Below are 22,056 nucleotides of genomic sequence, written 5' to 3'. Positions count from 1 at the left end.
GTCTCTAATGAGAAAGCGCAAAACTGGCTCTTCAACTGATTCATTCTCTAAGACCGGGCCAAGCCCCCCTTTCCCCTAAGGAAGAATATAGAAACCAATCAGGGAATGTAATGTAGAGAAACAGCGTAGCTCAGTGGAAAGAGCACAGGCTTGGGAGTCGGAAGACGTGGGTTCTAATCCCCGCTCCACCACTCGTCTGCTGTGTGACCTTGGGCAAGTCACTTCACGTCTCTGGGCCTCAGTTAAATGGGGATTAAGACTGTGAGCCCCACGTGGTACAACCTGATTACCTTGTATCTACCCTCAGAGCTTAGTGCTTGACACGTAGTAAGCCACTTAACAATTATTATTATCATTATTTGGCTTGAGAGGTTTGAAAGAACCAAGCCAATATTAGCGCTTAGTACATTGCTCTGCACAGAGTAAGCACTCAGTAAATACCACTGATGATGATGACAGAAACGATGGCCTTGTTACTGTATGACGGAAAAGAAGGGGTAGTATCTAGTTTTCAAATGTGGTTGTGTGAACCTGAGAAGCTAGCATTTTAGGGAGAAGCAGTGTAAGAACAGGGCATCTGTCCGCATAGTCACTCCCCAAATCCTCCACTGCTTACCCATTCATCTCTGCATCAAGAGAAACTCCTGACCACCAAATTTAAGGCAATCAACTTTCTCCCACCTATACATCCTCTGTCCTCTCGAACACCACCACAATTCACATGCTTTGATCCCCTCAAACCAACCTACTTTGCCCTCATTCTCATCTCTCTCACCATCAACCTTTTGCTCACAACCTCCCTGCTTCCTGGAACTCCCTACCTCTTCACTTTGGCTTACTGCTGTCCTCCCCATCTTCAAAAGCCTCTGTTTCTGCTCTGTAACGTTGGGTAAGTCACCTAACTTCTCTGTCCCTCAGTTTTGTCATCTGTAAAATGGGGAATAAATCCCATTCCTTCTAATTCGACTGGGAGACAGGGACCGTGTCCAACCATATTAACATGCCTCTACCCCAAATCCTAGTATAGTCCATGGGACATAGTAAGCACTTAAATACCGTCGTTATTACCGTTATTATCTCTTCCAGGAGCCTTCCCTGATTGATCTCTAATCTCTCATCACTGAAGAGCAGCATTGTCTAATTACTAAGCATGGGCCTGGGACTCAGAAGGACCTGGCTAACTGCAACTCGGTGCTCGTCAGTGCGGCCACAGTCTGAGAAGCAGCGTGGCTTACTGAAAAGAGAATGGGCTTCGGAGTCAGAGGACCTCAGTTCTAATCCCAGCTCCTCCACCTGACTGCTGTGTTACTTTGGCAAGTCACTTCACTTCTCTGTGCCTCTACTGCCCCATCAGTAGAATAGGAATTAAGACTGGGAGCCCCATGTGGGACTATGTCCAACCTGATTAGCTTGTATTTCCCCAGCGTTGGGTACAGTGCCTGGAACACAGAAAACATTTAACGTATACCATAAAAAAAAATACTGAGAACAATGAGAATGATTCCAAGGCAAATTGACTGAGTGGAAGCAAAGGTTTCTACCTGGCATATATACCTATGAAGGATGCTCTACCGTTTTTGTAGAATCTATAGGGAAATAACAAAATTAGACTGTTTATACCTGGGGCCAAGAAAATCTCAGGTGCTTTTTCCAAAATAACAATAACTAATTAGCTAAAAACTCCCCACATCATCAGCTGGGCTATGGACTCATTAACTAGTCCTTGGAAAATACAGTCCTATATTATATATTATATATTATATAATCCTTGGAAAATAGAGATCTCTGCACATTGCCCACCAAAACACAGACTGCACGTGGTACTCCAAATGTGTCATACCTGTTTGCCCATAAATCCCAGGCCCTCTGCACCTGTGGCCTTGGTGGATAACTGCTGCTCAACTCAGACAGTTCTCCACCAACCCAGCAATCAAACCAAACCCCTTAATCAGCAATGTCTATATAATTACCAAAGGAGAACACAAAATCTTCAGAATGTCCTCCCCTCAAGGTTCCTTCCTAAAGTACACATTCAGAGGGAAGGAAGGGAAGAGAGGGCGCAGGGATTTTTTTTAACTGTACATGTCAGAGTCTGCTTAGAACCTTGGATTATTCCAATTTAAACAACTTCTGTTCAACTGCACAGTTTCAAAATCAAGCACCATTTTCACTGCCCTTTGATGAAGGTAAATGACATAATATGCAGTTCAAGTGGAACTTCAATAAAATTAAAGCAAACGGGTGGTGAAATGTCAAAGGAGACGTCTGGATTATCCAGTAACAGAGCCATAATTACCTGTTTCGCCCCACAACGTGTCTGTGCTGTTCACTTCTATTTCATGTTCCCTTTCCACTCCCAGCAGCTTCTGGACCACCTGTCAAAGCGGCCAGGTAACTTCATGAGTTATAAATAGAACACGCTAGAGATTTTAAAACAGAATTAGTTCTCCTGATGCATGTAAGGCAAGGAGAGAAAATATAAAAATAGCCACCAGAGCTGGGATTCCAGATACCATGGGCCTTTTCATGTTTGGAAGAGTGTCAAAAATAATCCTGGAATATTTTGGAAACGCAATTCATAATTACTCACAGTCAGGTTTCTCTCATGACCCAAATATGCAAACCTGATCAACAAAAGACAATGCGGATCAAGGAGCGGTTTTCACGTAAATCCCAAGAGGGAAATTAATCCATTGTTTTCCCGCAAGGAATGCAAAATTAACTACACTTCCCTCAATACAGTCAAAATCCAAGGAGCATTTTTAGATCGTTACGATAGAAAAACCACATTTGCTCTTTTTCCCCTTCAGAATCTTTTCTCTCCAAGGGGGTTTTAATTCCTTGCTGCTCTATTCACATTGTTGCGGCCCAGAAGTGGTTCCGATTTTGCTGAACTCCCCCGGCCCCCCCCGCCACCCCCTTCTAACAAAAGAGAAGCAATTGACTTCTTTCACCTTCAGTGGTGGCGGGGGCTGGAGGGGAAGGGCTTTTATTAGTGGCAAGGAGTCTGTGTCTCTCCCTCAGGTTTCACAGTCCATAACCCTCATCTCATTTGGGGAAGAGTCCTATCTACTAAATCACACAGTTACTTGGATTGTCACGCTTCCCCTTGCCCTGCAAGCTTTCCACGCTTTCCTACTTTTAACAGATCATGAGGACGAAGATGAGGAGGAACTTTGATTTGCACTTGAAAAGTACATTTTCGGGCTTGCGGGTTTCATTTACATTGGGACTCAAAATTGATTTTTTGGTCAGGTTCTGAGTTTTGTTCAAAAACCAGCAGCTACAAAGGTAGCTTTTCACCTCAGTCTTCTTCCAAGCATTCTGGATGTTTATCTGGCCAAAGCAACATAGCTGGTGCTTGCAGGGGGAAAAAAAATAAATCAATCAAAATGAGGAATTTGGAAGTTGGCAGAGGGAGGGGGGCATGAATTCCAATCTAGAGCTGGACAAGACTAGACACAAAAATGGGCTGGGGAGTGGGATGGAACTTCAAACCTGAGTGACCCTTACAATCATTTGTTATAATCACATTTCCCTTGTATATCTTATTTGCTGAAAAGAATGATGAGTATGTAATTTATCCCAGTCCATAAACTTTGGGATAGCGAGCATTCCTTCATGCTCTCGATGCTGCAAAATCCTATTTTTAAATTAAAACCCTCCCACTACTGCCAAATATTTTTAGAACTGGGAATCCATGTTATTATTCATAGGGCTGGATGGTCCCCTAAGATAATGGTGCAAGGGGAGGGAGAAGGGGGAAGCGAAAGGGAAGAGGAGAGCCATTTTCTGCGGGTTCCAGACAGTTTTCTCAGGGTGGGCCCAAGCTCACCCAATACATTTCTGAATCAGCACTCCCGCAGGCAAAATGGCCGGGCAGGGCGTGGCTTTTTGTCCTGGATTTAGAAAAAAGTTCCATTTCAAATGCACGATTAGTGGGTCTGTGGATAATTCAATTACATTCAAGTTTGTCACCATCACCATGCAGCAATATTAACTCCCCATCTGACAGCTTCATAGTGTGGGGGCCAGGAAGGGAAACTCCTGTCATCTACAACTTTAGCCTGGCAGAATCTTGAGAGCCAACGGAGCCTGGTAACCTAAATTTCCAAAATCTAAACTTAATTTCCTCAGAACCAGAATGTCCTCTGAGACGACCCTTGGGCTATATCCTCCCTCTGGCCAGGAACTAACCCCTTCCTTCTTAATATCTGACAGACCACGGTTCCCCCTGCCTTCAAAGCCATCCTTAAAAAAAATAAAAATAAAAATAATCACACCTCTTCCAAAAGGACTTCCCAGACTAAGCTCTCATTTCCTCTATTCACCCTCCCTTCTGCACTGTCTAACTATTTTGGAGCTGTACCCTCTAAGCACTGGATAATCACCTCTGATTCATTCATGCAATCATATTTATTGAGCGCTTACTGTACGAAAAGCACTGTTCGAAACGCTGGGGAGAGCACAATATAACAGACACAACAAGCTCAAAGTCTAGAGGGGGAGACAGAGATTATTAAAATAGATAAGATAAATAAATAAATACCTCACCCTCAACCCCACTGCATTTCTGTACATATCGTTATACTCTACCATTTAATTTCTCTGTAATTAATTTTAACGTCTATCTCCCCCTCTAGATTGAAAGCTCACTGTGGGCTGAGATCATGTCTACCAACTCTACTGTGTTAAACGTTTTCTCAAGCATCTAGTGTGTGCTCTGCCACACAGTAAGCACTCAATAAATGCTACTGAACAAGTGCCTTAAACTTGGCTCTTACCTTTTCTTTTGATGGAAAAAACCCAGAAAAGCGGCACATAAAATCCCGTATACCTTCTTCAGGTGACCCACCTGGCTGTGCCCCATGCTGGAAGCTGCCGTCAACGCCTGTTGAAGCGTCTGGCTTTTTCTTATCGCGTTTGGTTGATGTGAACTTGCTGCCCAATCACAGTTCAGTAAGTACTCCAGGATGTCACAGTGTCCCCGTAAAGCGCTGTGTACTAATGCACATTGGCCCTTCTTGTCCAGGTGATCGGTCTGCATTAAAGGAGGAAAACCCGACAACTCAGAAACAAGGGTATTCTGATGAGAACACTCACAAGCAGTCAGCTCTGCCCCTTGTCTGCTGTGTGATCTTGGGTAAGTCACTTAACTTTCTCTGTGCCTCAGTGACCTCATTTTTAAAATGGGGATTATAGTTGTGAGCCCAATGTGGGACATGAGCCGTGCCCAACCTGATTATCTTGTATCCCAGTGCTTAGTACAGTGCCTGGCACATAGTAAGCACTTAACAAATACCAAAAAAAGCCATCCAGTCAGCAAACATGAACACTGCTAAGGAACTAGACTCCTCCTGGCAAGTGAATAAAGCAAAGCTTGGTCCCCTCCAGCTTTCCTGTCCCCTCTCTTGGAAGATGAGAAGGATAAAGGACCAGCTAATGAGTTAAAAACACACACAGGATTTTTTTATGGTTTTTGTTTAGTGCTTAATATGTGTCAAGTGCTAGGGAAGATACAGGTTAGTCAGGATGGACAGAGTCCCTGTTCCACATAGGGTTCACAGTCTAACTAGGATGGAGCACAGGTATTGAATCCCCATTTTTCAATTAAGGAAACTGAAGCAGAGAAGTTAAGTTACTTGTCCAGAGAGCAGGCCGAGCTCTCTGAATTCCAGGCCTGTGCTCTTTCCATTCAGCCCAGATGCTTCCCTGCTAATTTATTTCCAAAATATATTCCAAACTGCTTGAAATCTGCATCACAGCCTGTTGCTTGTTTACTCTCTATTTTTTTATTCGTCACAATTCCATGAAGAAGACTTGTCAGATAGAGAGCTGGCCCAGAGGAAATGCCTCAGGATTGAAAGGAAAAATATTAGCCACCTGCACCCCCGCCCACTTCCGACAAAACACACACACACATACACACACACACACACACACACACACACACACACACACACTCCTTCCCCCCACCCCCACCCCCACCCCAGGCAGCCCTGCCTTACCTGTGCACCCCTTTTACAGAGCAGGGAGACGATGTTCATGTGCCCCGCGGCCGCTGCATAGCAGAGTGGAGTCATGCCATTCTCTGACACCCCATCTAGGCGGGCTCCAAATTCCAACAAGAGAGTAACCATCTCTTCATGGCCCAGGTGGGCCTGGACACCCAGCACTGGGGCATTGTTCAGCACTTCTGTCCGGTAATTCACATTGGCTCCCCCCAGGATCAGGAGACGGCTCACCTGTTGGGCCATCCCAAAGCAATCAATCCATGTGGTCACAACCCTTGGCCTCCGTCCCCACCACCCCTCCACTGGTTCATCCGCAGAGTTTAATAACTTCAAAACTCAGGTGTCCTTTCAAACTTTCACGGCCATTTTAAGAGGAAGTTCTTTCTTTAAACAGGTTCTGGTTGCATCCTGTAGGTTGGCAATTTGGTAATGGAAACTGAGAACGGACATTTAAAGCAACCACTTGGCAGTGGCTCCAGTAACGCCACCAGATCTAAGGACCAAGCAGAGTCGGTGAAATGTGGTTTGTCGTCAAAGCCCAGTAATCACAAGCTAAACTGCGTTGGGTGCTCAGTAAAACCTTTAAGAAGGCCAGGGAGATTTCCGTGTTCACCTCCTCACAAGCAAAACCAGTCAGACACCGCACCCATCATCTTGATCCTGCTGCTACTGTCAGGCACCGCACCTATCGCCTCAACCTACCCTCCCTCACAGAGCATCAGAGAGAGCACACTCTTTACCAACCAAATGATTTCCCTTTATACAACTGCTTGTGTACATTTTAACTAGCTTAGTATCAATTGGAAGTTTCAAATGCATCGAAGAGCAGACACTCTTTCATGCTTATTTGGATTTCCGTTGTTTACGGGGCTTCTCAGCTTGAAAGCCACAATTACCTTCCATCAATTTTGCCCTTTGGAAAGCCAAGACGGCTACCTTGAGAGGTTCCAGCTGAGCATGAGATCACTTTATCAGAACCCTTCCTTGATTATACATTTGCATTAAAAAAATTAGCACAGGACTGGATTCTGAGTTAGTTAACTGCATTCAGCTCTTCCATAACAGGTGCTTTTACTCTGGGTGTGGGGTAGAACACTGAGGGGAATTAGGGAACATTCCCCTGACAACGCATGTCTGTCTAGCAACCAACAAGTCGTTCCGGACCCACCATGGAGCAGGGTCAGAAGAAACCCCTTTGTGGGTTTCGATTGTAAAGGTATACACAACTATAAACACGAGCCTTGTTTTGATTTGGGATTTTCAGCAACATCACCCCATGGCTAGAGAACTGAGCGTATCTCATAATAATAATAATAACAATAATTTGCTATTTGTTAAGTGCTTATTACCTGCCAGGCATTGTACTAAGCACTGGGGTGGATACAAGCAAATAGGGTTGGACATAGTCCATGTCCCACATGGGGCTCACAGTCTTAATTCCCATTTTACAGGTGAGGGAATGGAGGCACAGAGAAGTGACTTGCCTAAGGTCAGACAGCAAGCAAGTGGTGGAGCCAGGATTAGAACCCAGGTCCTTCTGACTCCTAGGCCCATCTCTATCCACTAGGCCACGCTGCTTTGTTTATTCAGATCATTCAGATCAACACTATTATTATTATCTTTTCTTTTGGTATTTATTCTCTCCTACACAGGCAGTGTTGGCTTTGCTTTGAAAAGCACAGCTGGACCCCTAAGTGATTTCCAGTGCCCTGGAGCGGCTGCCCTTGTCTTCACTCCTACTTGGAAAAGCTGTGGAAGAACTGAAAGGCAGCAAAAAGGCTCCAACCCGATCATATTGTTCTCCGACCTTTCGAACACAGCCAGCCGGCAGGAAAGTTACTGCTTTTGAAGTGGGTATCTGCAGTAGATGTGAACTAAACCTGTAAATGTAGGGTCTGATTTTTCAAGAGAGGTTCTCGCAAGGGGACACCTTAAGTTTTGCCTCTAGTCAACATATTCGGAAGAAAAACATTTTGCCTGCAAAATTTTCACACGCATAGCTTATACTAGTCTTCTTACAGCAATGGTCTTTTTGAGGGCAGAGGCCATTAGTAACAATGCGGCAGATTGACTTAAAACACAGAAGTGAAAACTGAAGCTCTGGTTTGCCCACAGCCTGAGTTCTTTCTGGCCAGGTCTAGTGTCTTTCAAGATCTAGGCTGGTAGGTCCATGGTAACCTGCACAACTGTCCTCACGAGAAGCAGCGGGGCTCAGTGGAACAAGCCTGGGCTTTGGAGTCAGAGGTCATGGGTTCAAATTCCGGCTCCACCACTCGTCAGCTGTGTGACTTTGGGCAAGTCACTTCACTTCTCTGGGCCTCAGTTACCTCATCTGTAAAATGGGGATTAACACTGTGAGCCCCACAGGGAACAACCTGATCACCTTGTAAATTCCCCAGTGCTTAGAACAGTGCTCTGCACATAGTAAGTGCTTAATAAATGCCATTATTATTATTATTATTATTTGCCATTAACACGCACTTAATTCCCTTCTCAGGATCACAGTTCATTCTGTAATTGGGCAATGTTCATTTCACCGATGCAGGCAACGTTCCTTGCTTTGTGCATCGTTTCTTCCCAATTTGGGTTCTGTTTCTCATACCTCTTGGCCCTATTCTCCTCTAACCTCACGGCTCCTCCTCCTCTTTTTTCTTCCCTTTTTTCTTTAAATGGTGCTTGTTAAGCACTTACTATGTGCCAGGCACAGTACTAAGAGCTGGGGAAGATATAAGGTCATCGGGTTGGACTGTGTCCATGTCCTACACGGAGCTCATGGTCTTAATTCCCATTTTACAGATGAGGTAACAAAAGCACAGAGAAAGTCAAGTGACTTTCCCAAGGTCATACAACAGACAAGTGGTGGAGCAGGGCTTAGAACCCAGGTCCTTCTGACTCCCAGGCTTTTGGTCTACTCACAAGGCCACACTGCTTCTAGTTCTGCTTCTAGTCCTCTTCTTATTCTCCCAGGAACAGCACTGTTTCCTCTCAGGCTCCACAAACAATCTGATACTAGCCCGTGGGGATTCAGGAAGGGCAGCATTTATCCAGCCAAACTGATCTATAAGGCTTTGAGTGAAGGTGTGTGAGGGAATGGGAAGATAATAATAATGGCATTTGTTAAGCGCTTTGCACATAGTAAGCGTTTAACAAATGCCATTATTATTATCTTCCCATTTCCTCACACACCTTCACTCAAAGCCTTACTGAACCAATCAACCAAGGTGAGAAGCGGCAGCAACAACACGCACTGGCTAACCAGGCTTCCCTCCGCTTTGACTACCAATCTGCGCATTACCGATCAATCTGCGCATCAAGCAGAAACTCCTCACCCTGGGCTTCAAGGCTCTCCATCACCTCGCCCCCTCCTACCTCACCTCCCTTCTCTCCTTCTACTGCCCAGCCCGCACCCTCCGCTCCTCCACCACTAATCTCCTCACTGTACCTCGCTCTCGCCTGTCCCGCCATCGACCCCCGGCCCACGTCATCCCCCGGGCCTGGAATGCCCTCCCTCTGCCCATCCGCCGCGCTAGCTCTCTTCCTCCCTTCAAGGCCCTGCTGAGAGCTCACCTCCTCCAGGAGGCCTTCCCAGACTGAGCCCCTTCTTTCCTCTCCCCCTCGTCCCCCTCTCCATCCCCCCGTCTTACCTCCTTCCCTTCCCCACAGCACCTGTATATATGTATATATGGTTGTACATATTTATTACTCTATTTATTTATTTATTTATTTATTTTACTTGTACACTTCTATCCTACTTATTTTATTTTGTTGGTATGTTTGGTTCTGTTCTCTGTCTCCCCCTTTTAGACTGTGAGCCCACTGTTGGGTAGGGACTGTCTCTATGTGATGCCAATTTGTACTTCCCAAGCGCTTAGTACAGTGCTCTGCACATAGTAAGCGCTCAATAAATACGATTGATTGATTGATTGATTGATTTGACTACAATCGTAGTGAGAAACTACATCCAGCCAGTGGATAATCCAACAGATAATCCACAGGATGACCCATTGGACACAGGCTCCATTTAAAACTTGTCTTATGCAGTCAAGTCGTTTCTGACCCATAGCGACACCACGGACACATCTCTCCCAGAACGCCCCACTCTCCATTTGAAATTGTTCTGGTAGTGTATCCACAGTGTTTTCTTGGTAAAAATAGGGACGTGGTTTACCATTCATTCATTCAATCGTATTTATTGAGCGCTTACTGCGTGCAGAGCACTGTACTAAGCACTTGGGAAGTACAAATCGGCAACATATAGAGACGGTCCTTACCCAACAACGGGCTCACAGTCTAGAAGGGCTCACATTGCCGCCTTCCACTCAGTAAACTCGAGTCTCTGCCTTCGACTCTCTCTGGTAACACCTGCTCTTCTTCCCAGCACTCAGGTGAGTTAAGGTCTCAATGATTCCAGTCTTACAAATAGGATGACCAACTTTCTGGTTTTACCTGGGACTGTGGTTTTTAGCGAGCCTATTCCTGACTGGCAAGGCTACGGCACTGGACGTCATTATGTCTGGAAATCATACCCTCCTTTATCAATCAATCAATAGTATTTACTGAGCACCTACTCAGTGCAAAGCATTATACTAAACCTTCGGGTGAGTACAATGTCGGGAACCTGACGTTTTAACTGTACCTAGGTCAAATTATTTACGTGAATTTGTATTTTCTCCTTAAAACTACTCAACGCTATTTCTTGTTTTGCCGATGACTGAATGTGGGCATGAAGGAATTGTGGTATTCCAGAGCCATCCCAGAAACACCAAAAATGTTCTGGTAGAATGCCAATAAAGGCTGTCCAGACATATCCACAGGCCTGCTAATTTGCTATCTACATGTACAACTGCAGGGAACACTACAAGTGGTCCAGTGCACTTCCTTACGGCGATGGCTGCAAGAAAATGCTGCGGGGGCTACAAAATTGTTGGCCTGAAACATCTGTGACACTAAGAAGTCCCTCTTAATACTTGAAATTCACCAAAGAATCATTTCTTAAATGAGAAAAGTCCCTTTAATTTATCCAAGTTGCAAACTGCAATTACTTCTCAAAATGGCACATTCATTCCTGTTATGTCAACATGTCTTTAATACTATCTCTAAAAAAAGTTCCTTAATTGCATGCATAATTTTAAATTACTGTAATTTGTTCAAGAGTGTGAAGCACAAAAAAACCCAATGCTTTTTCTATGGAAGATGTAGTTAAAGGAGCAGAAAAAAAAATCAAATGTTTATACTGCCAAGAACAGTTACACTTTTTTTTTAGGTGGGGAGCAGAAGAGGCAGGATGACATTTTACAAAAATCAATAGAGTATATGAGCATATTCATATGTAAATCGATCCCAAAATAGTTAAGGGGAAAATAAACAATCTAGGTCACAATCTGGGTCAAACTCCAAAGTAAAGCACCTAATGATTTAAAGAGGCTCTTCATCTAAAAGTGATATTTTTCATTTGTATTTCTACATAATTTCTTTTAAAGAAAGAACACTACAAAAATTAGGTGGAAAGCGCTAAATTATAATCAGTAACAATGCATGAGAAGTGAAACAATAATTCTAAGTCACACTGCAAATGTCACATCTTTATTTACCTTTCCTTATACAAACTACCCAGCTTATTTCAATCACATCTTTCAGAAACCAAGTGGCATCCACAACTGCAACACAGCTAAGTTAGTAGTGTTTAGTAGCAGTAATTTTGAAATTTTCGATGCATCTCAGTGCCTAAACATTATCAAGCCCAGAACAATCTTTGCAACCCACGCAAGGGAAAACATGAGGGTGTCATTTCAGCCTCAACAGGCATGGTATGGGGAGAGCGGACAAAGCCTTCAAGCTTTATAATTCTGGAACCTTGTCTAAAGGGAGAGGGAGTAGCGTCCTCTCAAGAAGCCAGAGACACTTAGTGCGAGGACCATTAATTCTGTAAAACCATCTTAATAAACAGCTTCTTTTCCCTCTCTTGTCAGGAAGCTCTAGATAAGTTATATGCACAAAACGGAAACTCACCTGTTAACAATAACCAAAAAAACACCTGTTTTCTGGGCAGAGGGCACTTTACGTTTTCACAAAAGGTCACAGAATTGGTAAAAGTGAGCCACATTCTTTTTAACATGCACAGAGGCTTCCAGAAATCCACTTTCTGGGATGACGTTCTCCTATAACCCTACATAACAGGTGAACGAGGGCCTTTATGGAGGTGTGGATGGGGCGGCCATGGGGTCACCAGAGCCAAAGTGGATGGGCAGGGCATTCACCAAAAGAAAATGGGAGCATGGTGGGCTGTAAATTCCAAGGAATTACCTTACTTTGATGCCAAGGCAATGGAGTCATGAATCCTTCAGGTTGGTCTGCAAGGACTCCGGTTCCTAAACACCACAATGGACTGCTAATTCACAGCCACTTGGGAGAGCAGGCCCAGAGCACAGCCCTGGGACGTGGCCTGCTCCCACCTTTGGGATGAGCGCACACCAACTCCAATCTCCACCCAGGGAGAAATCAGTAGAACTGAAAAGAAGCCGTCACCCACAGGGTTCGGCAGACCACTGAGGGAAGCCGGGGGCTGAGTGTCAAGTGAGAATCAAGTGGTGCTTAGTACAATGTTCTGCACAGAGTAAGCACTCAGTAAATACCATCAACTGATCGACTGGCCCAGGCACCTGCAGTCTGCATTTAGTGGTGAACCACCTTGGTACCCCTGAGAAGAGCTCCACCTGCTAGGTATGTTTTGTCACACATTCTGACAGAACTGAGCACACTGATGACAAAAATGATCAAGAGCAAACACACAGAAACAAAGGTAATAGTAACTCGTGCTGCTCGACATTTTACATTGTTTTCTTACCTTCACATTGGGGGTGTAAAGATTTCTTAAAGAAGCGAGGGCAGCAGACAATCCATCGGTACTGTACCCAATCCACAGTGCTTGAAGGTGACTTGAAGAAATTCCAGTTTTTTTACTAAAACCCTGGAAACAATTAAAGAAGCAAAAATTTCTGAAAGTTTCCCTCCACAGTCCCAATGGGATCAAAAGATAAAATCTGGCATGCTGCCACTGTTTTGGATGCTGGAAGTGGGGGCTCCCTTTCCAAACACTTCCCCCTACCCTGGGGCTCACCTTAAAAATGTGGGCCTTTAAAATGTGGTGCCCAAGTTCCATGGTCTGCTGACGGTTCAACTTTCCTTCTTGGCGCGAGAACATAAATGCCAAAAGAGCATGCCCATTCCTAGGGGAGAGGTGAGGAAGGATAAAGAAACCACAAAACTTCAGTAAATATTCTGGTTGCAACATGTCACAGATTCCAGCCTATGCATACTCCTTAAATGGATCAAATATTTTCTTCACCTAAACAGGATGATTCGAAGGGGAAAACTTGACTCTTTGCAGGCAGAAAGGGTGACAGAAATACTATTCATTCTTAAAAAAAATAATCCTGGGATTCAAGAACATGCTTTAAGAACCAGATTTGCAGATTGTATGCTCACTGTGGGCAGGAATCACAAATACCAATTCTAATAATTGCCCATCCGCCAAGCTAGCTCTCTTCCTCCCTTCAAGGCCCTACTGAGAGCTCACCTCCTCCAGGAGGCCTTCCCAGACTGAGCCCCTTCCTTCCTCTCCCCCTCGTCCCCCTCTCCATCCCCTGCATCTTACCTCCTTCCCTTCCCCACAGCACCTGTATATATGTATATATGTTTGTACATATTTATTACTCTATTTATTTATTTTACTTGTACCTATCTATTCTATTTATTTTATTGTGTTATTGTGTTTGGTTTTGTTCTCTGTCTCCCCCTTCTAGACTGTGAGCCCACTGTTGGGTAGGGACTGTCTCTATATGTTGCCAGCTTGTACTTCCCAAGCGCTTAGTACAGTGCTCTGCACACAGTAAGTGCTCAATAAATACAATTGATTGATTGATTAATAATAATAATGATGGCATTTGTTAGGTACTTACTATGCATCAAGTACTGTTCTAAGCACTGGCTAATCAGGTTGGACATAGTCCCTGTCTCACATGGGGCTCCCGGTCTTATTCCCCATTTTCCAGACGAGGTAACTGAGGTGCAGAGAAGTGAAGTCATTTTTCCAGGGCCACACAGCAGACAAGTGGCAAAGCCGGGATTAAAACCCAGGTGCTCCTGACCCCTGGGCCCATGCTTGATCCACTTGGCCACATAGTGTACTTTTTCAAGTGCTTAGCACCGTGCTCTGCACACAATGAGTGCTCAATACATACACTGATTGAGCACCACTGATTGAACACACCAGCAAAGTGTTCGCCAGGCAACCTGATTTTGGCCACGTCTAAACGGACAGGCTATGAGACCTACTGTAGGAGCAGGGCCAGGTGACTAGGAAGACCAGGACCACCATCTCCTAGCAACTGGCACCCGGGTGTTCTGACAAACTTTACTGATGAGTTTCCCCGCTACATGAGGGGCAAAGTGAGCAGCCACCTACTTCACAGATCAATGTAATCACCGGGTACTTCAAAAGGATCTTTATTGATTTGTTATTATACAACCCCGCTCTACTGATCTATTGGAAAGAGTATGGCTCTGGGAATCAGGAGACCTGGGGGAACTCTGCAGTCCCAAATCTGCAAGTAGGGGAATCCATCCTGGGGAAGGTTTCCTACCAAAGAACCACCTAGGGTGTTCCACTAGGGAAATAGGCCCAGAAGAAATCCTGATAAATAGTTGCTGCTGCAGACAACTACCCCAACTACATCTGCTTTGCAGCCCCAGATAACAGTCAAGTAAGTTCCTTGTGGGCAGAAACGTGTCTATCAACTCTATTGTATGATACGCTCCCCAACTGCTTAGGACAGTGCTCCACACAAAGTAAGCTCTCCATTCATTGATTGACTGAAAATAAGTGAGCGTGTCACTTATTTTAATGTCTCTGCCAAAATGAATACAGCTTCTAAAGAGATTTCTCTCCAAAGAGAAGGATCCAACTTGCCAGAACTCACTCCCTTTTAAACTAATCCTGGTCAAATTGCCTAAGGGTGCAATCTTGTACCCACAACAATTATGGGAATCAGAACAAAAAAGTCATTGTCATCCTTTCAAAACTCAGCCAGCCCACCAAACCTAAGTGGCCCAGAGCTGGGGGCAGATGCATTCCAGATGATCCTGCATCTCGGGCAGGGGGCACTGGAATCTGTGTGGGAGGAGAGAGGGAGAAGGGGGCAGAGAGAGTACAGTCAGAGCCTAGGCAGCACACTGGGAATGGCTGGGAGGGATGAAGACAATACTGTTCCAAAGGACTCCCTCGGCACCACAGCACTCTACAGACTTCAGCCTCATCAAACGCCTAGATGGAAAGTGGTGATCTGGCCAAAAGACAGGTAGCTTTGCCCGTCCAGGAGCTCAAAAGGGGAGGAAACAAGTGGTTCCCTCATACTGCAAGGAAACCTTGAAGGGGAGGGGAAGGGAAAAAAGGGGAGGGAAAGAGAGGGGAGAGACAACAGCCAAAAGGAAGCAACCTCCTCCCCCCAACCTTAGACCACAATGCTGACCAACAACAACCATCCCAAATTAAAATCCTTCTCTCCTCCAGTGGAAGGACTCCAATGGAGGGGTTGCAGATAGAGGAACATCACAAGCAGTGGATGATCCACAATTCATAATCAGCTCCAGAACCGAGTTTATTGCGCCTAATGAAGGCAAACCATTTCTGTTCTCTAATTCCCGAAAAAGTCTAAATCCTGGTAAACGGATTAGGCCACTGGTGAAATACCAAGGGAGAGGAGAAGGGAGCGCACAAAAAGAGCCCAGGACCCATAGAAACATCTGAGTGGAAAACACTGGAGAGTCACTATACAAAAAAGTGAAGTTACTACCCTTAGAGAGAAAAGTCACCAACACTTAGAAGAGGGGGATGAATCCTCTGGAAAAGTCCAGAGAATCCCTAAAGCATTGGCTGGCCCAACTTCACACCGCATTTCATTGAAAGGTGGGTTGAGGAAGCCATCCCCCAAAGTCAAACCCTGTCAGCTAACAGTGCCCACACTGAATCAGCAGCAGCACTTACCTGGGTTCACACAGGAAATCAGTGTTCTCCCCATCAGCTCTCCAAACTAGCCACTCCCGGAAAGAGGGGTGGGAGAACATGCGGGTTTTGTCCCTTCTTTTAATGAGGAAACAGGAAAGCGCTTCCATCCTCTGGTGAAAGTCTTCCCACTCTTGCTCCCCATGGATGTGGCCGGCATTGATCGCCTGGAAAATCTGCTCATCCGTCATTGGGTGTAGAGAGGCCAGAGCCACGTTGAGTATGGGAAGTGCTCGCTCAAAGGCCGAATTGGTCATGAACTTCATATTGCACTGCAGCAAGTACAGCTCCGACAGAGACACCGGCACCACTTTGTAGCTCGCGCTCTTGATCACCAGATGCCCTCTCTGGAAGAGATCCAACGTCAGCTTCAAGTAGAGGTAGGAGCCCAAGCTCCTCATGATGAGGTGGTTGCTCACTTTCCCGATTACGATCGCGTCCGCTTTTCCGTTGAGAGAGATGTTGCTGACGATTTCCTGGCTGCTATTGACCCTGTACTGAATATATGCATTCAGATCGTTGTAGATCTCCTTATTATCTGGAAAGTCATCTAGAGAAATTCTGGAGAAGGGCAATGCATCTATTATTTCCTGTAAAACAAACACATACAAAAATGTCATCCTGAAGAGGTCTTAATACCGGCCTTGTTTGGGTCTAGATTCGACTGCTTTTTTTTCCCACGGAGGAGTCATCTGGATTTAGGAATACTGGGATTCATCACTTTGCAACAAAAGCATAATGGGATAAACTGGAGATGAAACAGTGTTAGGAGGAAAAAAAATCTGGGTGTTAGATTTAGTTGCAATAGCCTCTCCCTGGCCCTCGCCTGAGAAACAATCAATCAATCAATCGTATTTATTGAGCGCTTACTGTGTGCAGAGCACTGTAGTAAGCGCTTGGGAAGTACAAGTTGGCAACATAAACAGAAAGCCACTGAACTCCTCATTTCATGGTATATGGTACAGAATGTCAACACCTGCTAAAGGAGCACGAGAATACGAGAGCTACATGGTTTGAAAGAATGAAGTAATTTACAGTTAAGGGGTGGGGGGCAAATGCACAACAGACAGTTACAAAACAGTCAACAGATACATGAAGCCCATTGCTGGTATCAGTGACTATGAAAGAAAAAACCTTTATATAAAAGGAACTTATAACAAAATAATTTTCAGTCCTAGCATCAAGCTCAAGGGGCAGCTTTAGGGTTAAATTACAAATATATCCAAAAACATGTGTTTTACTTTGGCTTCAGTTTTGGGGATTCACGTTCAGCCACATTCATGTGGTGAACCTTCTTCAGGAGTATTACCCCTTTCCAGAATTTACAACTTAGAAAGATGGACAAACAAACATTAAATACCACTACAATACAGTTTCCCATTGGTAAGTGAAGCAATGGCCCAATGGCCCATTCACCCCAGTACTTTGTCTTCTACAGTAGCTACAAGATGTTTGGAGGAAGAGATTACACTCCAAGACAACCACCCTAGTGAGCAGGGATGTACCATTTAATGTCTCTAACATTCTTGCTAAGAACACATCATGGATCCCACATCTATGACTTAGCTAAATGTTTTTTGAATCTACTGACACTTTTGGCCTGCCCAACTTCCTGTGGTGGTACATTCCATATACTTACCCTCTGCTATGTGAAAAAAATATTTCCCTTTTTTAATCTTGACCACTGGAGATTTGGGATTCCCCAAGTTTTGTAAATCTGAATCACATTCTCCCTCAGCTCCCTTCCTCAACCACATACCCCAGTTCCTCTTTATCCACTGTCTCTCCCATTTCTGCCACTCCAGAAACCCGTGACTGGGTTTCTTATTTATCCATATTAATGTCCGTCTCCCCCTCTACACTGTAAACTTGTTATGGGTAGGGAACATGTCTACTAATTCTATTGTTTACGGTACTCTCCCAAGCGCTTGGTACAGTGCTCTGCACATAGTAAGTGCTCAATAAATACAAATGATTGATTGACTGACTGATTGCTTGCCCCAAGATCATTCCTCCAACCACTCCCACCCCAGGTCTCACTACCAGAACTCAGGATCACACCTTCCAACCATTCTGGGTGTTTTTTTGTTCTGTTTTGTTTTTTTATGCTATATTAAACACTCACTGTGTCAAACACTGTCCTACATGCTGGGGTAGATACAAGTTAATTAGGTTGGACACAGTCCCTGCTCCACACTGGGGTCACAGTCTAAGTAGGAGGGAGAACAGGAAAAGTGAGGCACAGAGAAGTTAAGTGACTTGCCCAAGGCCACACAGCAAGCATTTGGCGGAGTTGGAATTCGAACCCAGGTCCTTAGGGCCATGCTCTTTCCACTAGGTCATGCTGCTTGCAAGGTAAGGCAGGGAGCAGCGGGATCAACAAACAGTAGATACTGTTGTGAATGGAGGCCACTGACACCAACCAATGGCCTGTTCTTCAAGGCCCATGGACCATCCTGTAGGGCTTCTTCTGAACACTCACTTGGTATCAAAAAAAATATTATTAATGCAAAAAAGGCAGGACCAGCTCAATTATGGTCCTCCTTCAGATATTTGGGCTTAAATACAAGAACGGAACTTTCGTACAAGAGAATGCCAAACAGGCCTTCAAAAATCAATTTGCAGATTTACGTCCATGAGACCACTAAAAAAACCTCTATCAGTTTCTGTAAAATGCAGATGGGTTTAACTTCATAAATTTAAAGGAATTAGGGTTATTTGCTTCAGATGCACAGTTCAATGCCAAAAGGAAATTTACCTTAGAGTCTGATGCCTTGAGGAATAAAACTAGCAAATAAGGCTTTATTGAGAGCCCACTTTAGCTTTAAAGTTAGCTCATTTGTCAAGTCTTAACATGGTTTCCGTTTGAATAGTAAAATGAAAGCACCAGTATTAATCACGGCAAGAATAATGGTCCAGATTTAGGAAAAGGACGAGAAAAGGGAGAGGCAATTACTTTTTTTTTTTTTTACCTGGAAATTCGCTCTTACGGTCACAATCAACTTCAACCAGGCAGGAAATTTAGAAATAATTTTGGTAATAAATGAAGAAAGTGTGTCTCCATAATCAGGCTTATGAAATTCAGCTTCATTTAAGCCATCTATCAAAATAATGTATTCTTCCTCGGGAATTTTCTGCTCTAAAGGACAAAACAATTAAAAAAAGAAATTTAAAAACTGCACCTTTTTATAAGGTGACACCACAGAGTATTTTTATGCACGGTACTTAAAGGTGTTAGAAATAGTGATGGATTTACATATGGCAGAATAAACGGCTTTGGTAAAAGCATATTTTTCCACTAAATTTGTAATTAAAACAGGCACACCAAATTAAAACTAAGTTTAAAAAAAAGTCATTAAAGAAATATCATCTTGCATTCCACACAGTGATACAACAGAACTCACTCAGGTCATCCATTTCCTTTTTCCTTCCTTCCAAAACACACATAATGAAGTGACTAACTTTTAATCATCCTTAGTACTGAAGGTAGGGAAGGTAGGGTTACAACTCAAGTTGCCTTGGAAGCCAAAATCCTCATCTTGGCCACTAACACCAACTGCTTCAATCATATCAGTCAAATTCACTGAGCACGCGTGAGCAGAGCATTTTGGAATACACTTGCTCCACACTCGCTCCCTGCCCACAAGGATCTTACCATCTCCTTGCCTCAACCAAATCTTGGTCCAGAACTTCAACAGGCAGTAAAATACACTGTGTTTTGTCTACTGTCTGGCTTCTCAGCCATCTGTTGGAGGCGCCTCCATGAACAGGCAAGAGGAGGAATAAGAGGAGGAGACACCCGAACAAAAAGATCCTGCGCTTAGCTCTAAGTCGTCCTGTTCCGTGAACTCAATTGGATAAGTTTATGAAATCACTTCTGCCATTTTCTCCAGTGGGGAAAAAAAAAGCAAAATGATTAAAAAGGCCCCAAAATAGACTGTAAAGCTTTAGAAATTCAAACTCCTTTGATCCTTGCAATCACTGCCTCCTCCTGTCTCTCCCCGCTTCCCACCTCATATCATTCTAAGATTTTCCAATTAGGCTGCAACGCACAAAGAGGGTTTCCAAGTACCATTTCTTAGATTTGCAAGGGGCTCCAACACGCCGCGCCTAAAGGCCACCGCAGGGTCCTGAACGCATGACCTAAGGCTGAGCATGCTCTGAAGATGCGGCTCCTTTATCAGGAGGTCTCTGTAGGCCATTAGCTGGTGGGACCGACAGAGCAGGGCAGCAATGCTGTGCACAAACTCCGGGACGAGGCATGTGTAGGTGTTGTCAGCTTGGCAATAGTGATAGGCCACAACCTAGGAAAGAAAGAAAACTCTTGTGATTTTACCATTTTACTGAAGGCAGACTGGGATGTAACGCATTCTGGTTAAATGCAGGTCCCTGGTTCAAGGAAGCCACATTCTTCACGCAAGAGCGGTTCAATAAACACAGAGGATGAGGATGAGAGCTCTAATTTTAGCTAACTCTAAATTACACACATTGAGGGGGCAGGATTAATTAAATCCATGGTAGGAGTCCGACAGAAGCAGCGTGGTTCAGTGGAAAGAGCCCAGGCTTTGGAGTCAGGGGTCATGGGTTCGAATCCCAGCTCTGCCAACTGTCAGCTGTGTGACTTTGGGCAAGTCAGTTAACTTCTCTTTGCCTCAGTTCCCTCATCTGTAAAATGAGGATTAAGACTGTGAGCCCCCCGTGGGACAACCTGATCTCCCTGTAACCTCCCCAGCGCTTAGAACAGTGCTCTGCACATAGTAAGTGCTTAATAAATGCCATCATTATTATTATTATTATGACTAAATATTATTTCAATCAATCAATGGTAGTTGAGTATTTACTCCACACAGAGCATTGTACTAAGAATTTGGGAGAGTGCACTGGAGTTAGCCAACATGATCCCTGTTCTTAAGGAGCTTATTTATAATATTGCAGGGGAGAGAGATACTAAAATACATTCCAGGCAGAGGAAAGCAGTAGACTAGAGAGACATGTACTTAAATGCATGAGAGTACTATGGCATGTATTAAGTGTTTACCACGTGTAAAGCACTGTGCTGGGATAGATACAAGATAATCAGAGTGGGGAGTGCCCATCCACAGACCAGGAAAGTAGAGGAACAAACTGAAGCCCAAAGGGGTTAATTGATTTACCCAAGGTCGCACTGATGGTTCAGCAGCAGAGCTGGGATTTAGAACCTAGGTCTCCCGACTCCAAACCCGTAGTCTGGTTTGCTTCATCCCAAACCCTTACATGTCTGTTTCAAGGCTTCCCTGGAATTTTCTGTTGGCTAAGCTTGGCACTGTTCTCACCAAAACCAAAAAGCGTGGGAACGAAACAACTCCAAAAGGCATTCAGGCATCTTTCTCCCTCTGCAACAGCTACAAGAGATTATGGTAAAGGAAAGCAGCCCACACATCTACCTCTGGTTGGCCTTCTCAGAATGGCTAAAATGTCCTGAAGCCCTGTGGCTGCTACTTATAAATGTCTCCCACAAAAAGAATATAAGCTCTTTGAGGGCAAAACATATACCGTAGTGTTCTGCACACAATAGGTATTCCAGAAATATTATTGATTGGTGGCCCTGCAGAGTAAGTAGGAAAGACTAAACTGTAGCCATGTTACAGCTGTTAACAGTGACTATTAAAGAGTCACAACTGTTACACTGCTTGGCCTAGTGGATACAGCACAGGCCTGAGGGTCAGAACGACCTGGGTTCTAATCCCAGCTCTGCCACTTGTCTGCTCTGTGACCTTGGACAAATGACTTAATTTCTCTGTGCCTTAGTTACCTCATCTGCAAAATGGGGATTAAGACTGTGAGCCCTATGTGGCACATGGACTGTGTCCAACCCGATTAACTTGTGTCTACCCTAGAGCTTAGAACAGTGCCTGGCACATATTGCGGTTAACAAATACTATTTTAAAAAAGGGGGAGGGGGATTTCACAAAGATCTAATGGCCCTGAATTTAATCCTCGGTG

The 22,056-nt window shown here is 44.4% G+C and overlaps 1 protein-coding gene across 6 annotated transcripts in view; it reads right to left on the bottom strand.

Moving 5' to 3' along the window:
* The window catches only part of TANC1 (tetratricopeptide repeat, ankyrin repeat and coiled-coil containing 1), a 167,545-nt gene that overhangs the window by 26,656 nt on the left and 118,833 nt on the right, over positions 1-22,056 (bottom strand). For all 6 annotated transcript variants that reach the window (XM_038751030.1, XM_038751033.1, XM_038751031.1 and 3 more), the window contains 8 exons: positions 20,147-20,378; positions 19,047-19,213; positions 16,057-16,664; positions 13,132-13,240; positions 12,859-12,981; positions 6,009-6,245; positions 4,856-5,041; positions 2,297-2,375 (listed from right to left, as the gene is read on the bottom strand). In XM_038751030.1, the coding sequence (XP_038606958.1) occupies positions 2,297-2,375; positions 4,856-5,041; positions 6,009-6,245; positions 12,859-12,981; positions 13,132-13,240; positions 16,057-16,664; positions 19,047-19,213; positions 20,147-20,378 (1,741 nt within the window). The remainder of the gene's footprint in view (positions 1-2,296; positions 2,376-4,855; positions 5,042-6,008; positions 6,246-12,858; positions 12,982-13,131; positions 13,241-16,056; positions 16,665-19,046; positions 19,214-20,146; positions 20,379-22,056) is intronic.

The sequence above is a fragment of the Tachyglossus aculeatus genome, chromosome 9 (genome assembly GCF_015852505.1).
Source record: "Tachyglossus aculeatus isolate mTacAcu1 chromosome 9, mTacAcu1.pri, whole genome shotgun sequence".
Taxonomy (NCBI): Eukaryota; Metazoa; Chordata; class Mammalia; order Monotremata; family Tachyglossidae; genus Tachyglossus; species Tachyglossus aculeatus.
Note: the sequence above shows the minus strand (reverse complement) of the source record. Positions and strands in the feature narration are given on the sequence as shown.